General features: G+C 34.9%; 1 protein-coding gene across 1 annotated transcript in view; it reads left to right on the forward strand.

The window, feature by feature from the left end:
* Positions 1-5,234, forward strand: part of LOC106470146 (probable 3',5'-cyclic phosphodiesterase pde-5) — a 53,598-nt gene that overhangs the window by 36,861 nt on the left and 11,503 nt on the right. Inside the window, exons 17-19 of the mRNA XM_013930676.2 lie at positions 3,007-3,118; positions 3,505-3,585; positions 4,540-4,628. Coding sequence (XP_013786130.1) covers positions 3,007-3,118; positions 3,505-3,585; positions 4,540-4,628 — 282 coding nt within the window. The remainder of the gene's footprint in view (positions 1-3,006; positions 3,119-3,504; positions 3,586-4,539; positions 4,629-5,234) is intronic.

The raw sequence follows: 5,234 nt of genomic DNA on the forward strand, positions 1-5,234 counted from the left end.
ATATCTATGAATGGGTGACATACCCTCTCTCGTATATCTAAGAATGGCTGACATACCCTCTCTCGTATATCTAAGAATGGCTGACATGCCTTCTCTCGTATATCTAAGAATAGCTGATATACTCTCTCTCGAATATTTAAGAATGGCTGACATACTCTCTCTCGTATATCTAAGAATGGCTGACATACTTTCTCTCGTATATCTAAGAATGGCTGACATGCCTTCTCTCGTATATCTAAGAATAGCTGATATACTCTCTCTCGAATATTTAAGAATGGCTGACATACTCTCTCTCGTATATCTAAGAATGGCTGATATACCTTCTCTCGTATATCTAAGAATGGCTGATATACCCTCTCTCGAATATCTTTGAATGGCTGACATACCCTCTCTCGTATATCTAAGAATGGCTGATATACCCTCTCTCGTATATCTAAGAATGGCTGACATACCCTCTTTCGTATATCTAACAATGGCTGATATACCCTCTCTCGTATATCTAAGAATGGCTGACATACCATATCTCGTATATCTTTGAATGGCTGACATACCATATCTCGTATATTTATGAATAGCTGACATACCCTCTCTTGTATATCTATGAATGGGTGACATACCCTCTCTCGTATATTTAAGAATGGCTGACATACCCTCTCTCGTATATTTAAGAATGGCTGACATACTCTCTCTCGAATATCTTTGAATGGCTGACATACTCTCTCTCGAATATCTTTGAATGGCTGACATACCATATCTCGTATATCTTTGAATGGTTGACATACCCTATCTCGTATATTTATGAATAGCTGACATACCCTTTCTCGTGTATCTATTAATGGCTGACATACCCTTTCTCGTGTATCTATTAATGGCTGACATACCCTCTCTCGTATATCTAAGAATGGCTGACATACCTTCTCTCGTATATCTATGAATGGCTGACATACCCTCTCTCGAATATCTTTGAATGGCTGACATACCCTATCTCGTATATCTAAGAATGGCTGACATACCCTCTCTCGAATATCTTTGAATGGCTGACAAACCATATCTCGTATATTTATGAATAGTTGACATACCCTATCTCGTATATTTATGAATAGCTGACATACCCTCTCTCACACAGATACATATGGGAAAGTATTTTACTCTCATATCTGACGTTGGGCTATGTTATATTTGATTCAGTCATTATTTCTTTCCGAAAAATAGCATCCGTTGCCAACTTTGGTTCTAAATGGTAGCTTCCCTGCATGATGTTTGCATATGTTATAAAACAGTTAAGAGTTTACAGGCTAATCGTGAGGTCTCATTTAATACGTGTTTGATGAGGGTAGCAACTGGTAAACTTATTAATTCATATTTTTATAGTGGATCTAGAGAACACTACTTCTCCCCAGTGACCTCCCCCTCCTCCCACTAGTTCGAGGAAAGTCAAGCTTCCTTCAAACTATGAATTTTAAATGATTTCAATAGCTTTTTTTTATTGTCCTTACTAACTATTTTCTAATTAAACTATCCTTTAGGAAATCAAGATCATGCATAGTATTACTACACAAGAATATTTACGAATGATGAACAACAGTATTGCTACATGATTGTCCCCCGATGGGACAGCGCTGAGTCTTCGGATTTACAACACTAGAATCAGAGGTTCGATTCCCTTCGGTGGACACAGCAGATAGTCCAATGTGACTTTGCTGTAAGAAAACACACACACACACACGTTATATGATCGTATAACATAAAAGCTTAGTGGTCAGAAAGTACATTAAAATGTTTCTGTCATTTGGTTTACTTCTTTTAAGCTCTGTTGTAGTAATAAAAGGTAGTAACACCTAAAACAACGATTTTATCTACCGGTTTTTGACCGGACTTTCAACATTTATAGAGGTAAATATCTACACAAGCATGGAAAAAAAACACACACAAAAACATGTAATGTGTGACATATTTTATATACAATTATTTTTCTCTGTATACAACTGAAAATGCTTGGTTAATTAATTTTAACAGTGTTTATTATAAATTGGCTGTATAAGTATCAGTGTATCTCTCAAATTGGGTATTTATTGAATATTCGCTATTTCTAATACTTTTAAGTCATCTATGATAATATAACTCTCTCAGATATACTGATTACCTATAGATAATCACAGTAACCACTCTAACTGGGGATTCGACAGGATAAGCATCACGGAGTTAAGCTGAATTTCTAACCTGAATGAACTGAAGGAAAGAGACTGCACATAATGATTCGTGGAACAAAGAGTATAACTTATGATGTTGTAAAAGCTTCTTAAGTAATTTTGGAATTTGTTTAAAGCATAAGTGTTATTAAAAAAAACTGCTGGGAATCGGAAAAAATGAGTGCTTCCCAGAGAAGAAAATTCATAGATATTCAATGTTAGTTGTTTTTCTTTTATTGAGTAACAAACTTGAAAACTACAAAACACGAGTGATCTCTAAAATCATTAGTAACGTGAAATACAGCCGGAAACCAGTTATTAAATTTTATTATTGTAATATTGTAGTTAAATACTTTTTGAAACAGGTGATATACAAATTATGTTTTAGAACTCGGTTACAAAATTAGAAACCCTAACAATGAGGTACAGTTGTAAGGATGATAGTGATAAATAAGATTGAGAAACAATTAAGACTGAAAACCAATGCTATAAGCAGTATTCCGAGAATAAGTTTTAGATACTGACGGAAATGAGCGATATGATATTTTTAAAACAACACTGGTATTTGAAATCCTAAAAGCCCTAGTACAAAGTATTTCAATAAAATCAATTGGCTTATAAAACTTGTATAACATAAATAATACCTCCCTGGTAATAATCAGGTTTCGATACCCGTGGTAGGCAGAGCACAGATATCTCATTGTGTAGATTTGTTTTCTTTTACGGAAATAATTACATTATGGCTTCTTATAATAACAAAATAACATATCTCCAGTATTTGGGGCTATCAATAACTGCCTTATTTGAATTTTGATAGATTGTTAGCTGAAGCAATTTGCATGACAGCTTGCGACCTGTGTTCCAGTTCTAAACCGTGGGATCAACAGCAAGAAACAGTTAAAGGCATTTTTGAAGAATTCTACGAGCAGGTAAAGATTTCTGTATGATTTAATCTACCTACTAATAGTAATGAAGATTTTGTGACAGTCGGTTTAATAAAACGTTATTTGTAGATGCTTTGGTGGTATTCTGATCTTTGAAGAATATAAAACAAGTAAAAAATGGTTAAGTAATCGTCGTTCTACGAGACCATTCTTTTAATATATGTTATTATACACCAAAGAAAGAAAAAGTGAAAAACATAAAGAAATTACAATGTATATTTTATTAATTTGTTTACACACTTGCTTGATAAAAAGAGTTAATTGTTTATTGAAATTATATGGATGGACTTGTAGACCAGGGGACGGGAGGATCGAATATTATATCAACTCTTTTCAATATTTAAAATGATTATATCTTATACATTCATTAGGGTGATGCTGAGAGAGAGCGAGGAAAGGAACCAATAGCCATGATGGACAGAACCAAACTTGACCAACAGCCATCATCTCAGGTTCGAATTCACGTGATCTGCTTTCACGTTCTTTATTTACTAGCTCATCAATCCAACTGTAAAGCGTGCAGTGTTTTGAAATCACTTGCATGTATGTAGTTTGGTTCAGCAAAATCTAACCACTGTATGTATAAGACGTTATAATGGGGTTGTTGACATTTCAGGTATTGCAGTTATATATACTGGAATAGCGCAGGAAGACTGCTGCACGTTATTTCTTTTTTTATGGAGACATTTGGATTAAGGAAGACACTATTTACAATGGTAACATTTTATGCATGGACTTCTTCAAGATTCTGTAGTTGAATTTCTTCAAGTAACTGGACAATAAGATCTGAAATTAAAGCATATTTAATCACAGTAATAAATGAATTGGCAAGTAACAACCCATGAAACACGAATTATATCAAATTCAAAATGGTCAGAATTAGTGTCTAGTTGACTCATTTTTTCTGAAAGAGTCCGAGTTGTCCAAAAAAGGTAATAAGTAAAGCACTTTTTGCATGTGCAAGCCATACTTCTGCTCCGTCGGTAGAGGGCATTTTGCGGAATCGTACTTTACTCCTCAGTCAGTGCAGCTCCAGCTCTCTGATGCCTTGAGGTGAATTATGTCATCCAATGATGCCCCGAAAGGTGTTACAACCCGTTGAAAACGGGTACTCTTAAGTAGTCAGAGTTAGGGCTTGTTTGTCGATTTTTGGCAAAATGAGTTATTCAGTGTTTGTCCCTTTATTTATTTTCTTTTTTAGTGACGTGTATCTTCTTAGTTTATTACATGAATGCTATTATATTTATATTCAACCCAGACTAATATGAATACAATATTTATCACCAAGTAGGGTTAGCTTGGGAAAGTTTTGAATCATTCTTTAGTTACATTGGTTATTTTTTTTTTTACTAGCTAACACATTTATCAGTCTTGTATGTTATCACGACCAAAGTAATTTTTTGCAGGTTGGTTTTCTAAAAGCCATATGCTTACCGTGCTATGAAGTCACCGTGGGAGTGCTTCCTAATACAAAACCCATGCTCGATGGTTGTCTGTAAGTTCCAACATATTTGTAATTAACACTATATGTTATCCAAGGAGCGAGGTGAGGATAAAATAATATCATATATTAATTAGGATAAAGTATGGTGTGGGTGGGGGAGGAGAAGGGTAAGCAGTGAGAACCTCTAGAATAATTACTTTTAACTTTTTGTGTGAAATTACTTAATATGAACTAGACAACAATGATACGATAGTATTTAAAATAGTTTAACTGTATGGTGTATCGGGAGTACAGATATTGTGTTAATATGTTATTTTATTAAATTCATTTTATAAACAGGTGTAGGTTATTTTTCTTTCTTATTTACATTATGCGTGGAAACTATGAAAATGGAATTAAATGATGTAATTTTAAAGTATATAAAAAGTAGTAGTTGTGTTTGAATGTGACATCTTTAAACCGGCCGAAAACAACAGCCGGGCCCGGCATGGCCAGGTGGTTAGGGAGCTCGACTCGCAATCTGCGGGTTCGAATCCCCGTCACACCAAACATGCTTGCCCTTTCAGCCGTGGGGGCGTTATAATGTGACGGTCAATCCCACTATTCGTTTGTAGAAGAGTAGCCCAAGAGTTGGCGGTGGGTGGTGATGACTAGCTG

The sequence above is a fragment of the Limulus polyphemus genome, unplaced genomic scaffold (assembly GCF_000517525.1).
Source record: "Limulus polyphemus unplaced genomic scaffold, Limulus_polyphemus-2.1.2 Scaffold3845, whole genome shotgun sequence".
Lineage (NCBI taxonomy): Eukaryota > Metazoa > Arthropoda > Merostomata > Xiphosura > Limulidae > Limulus > Limulus polyphemus.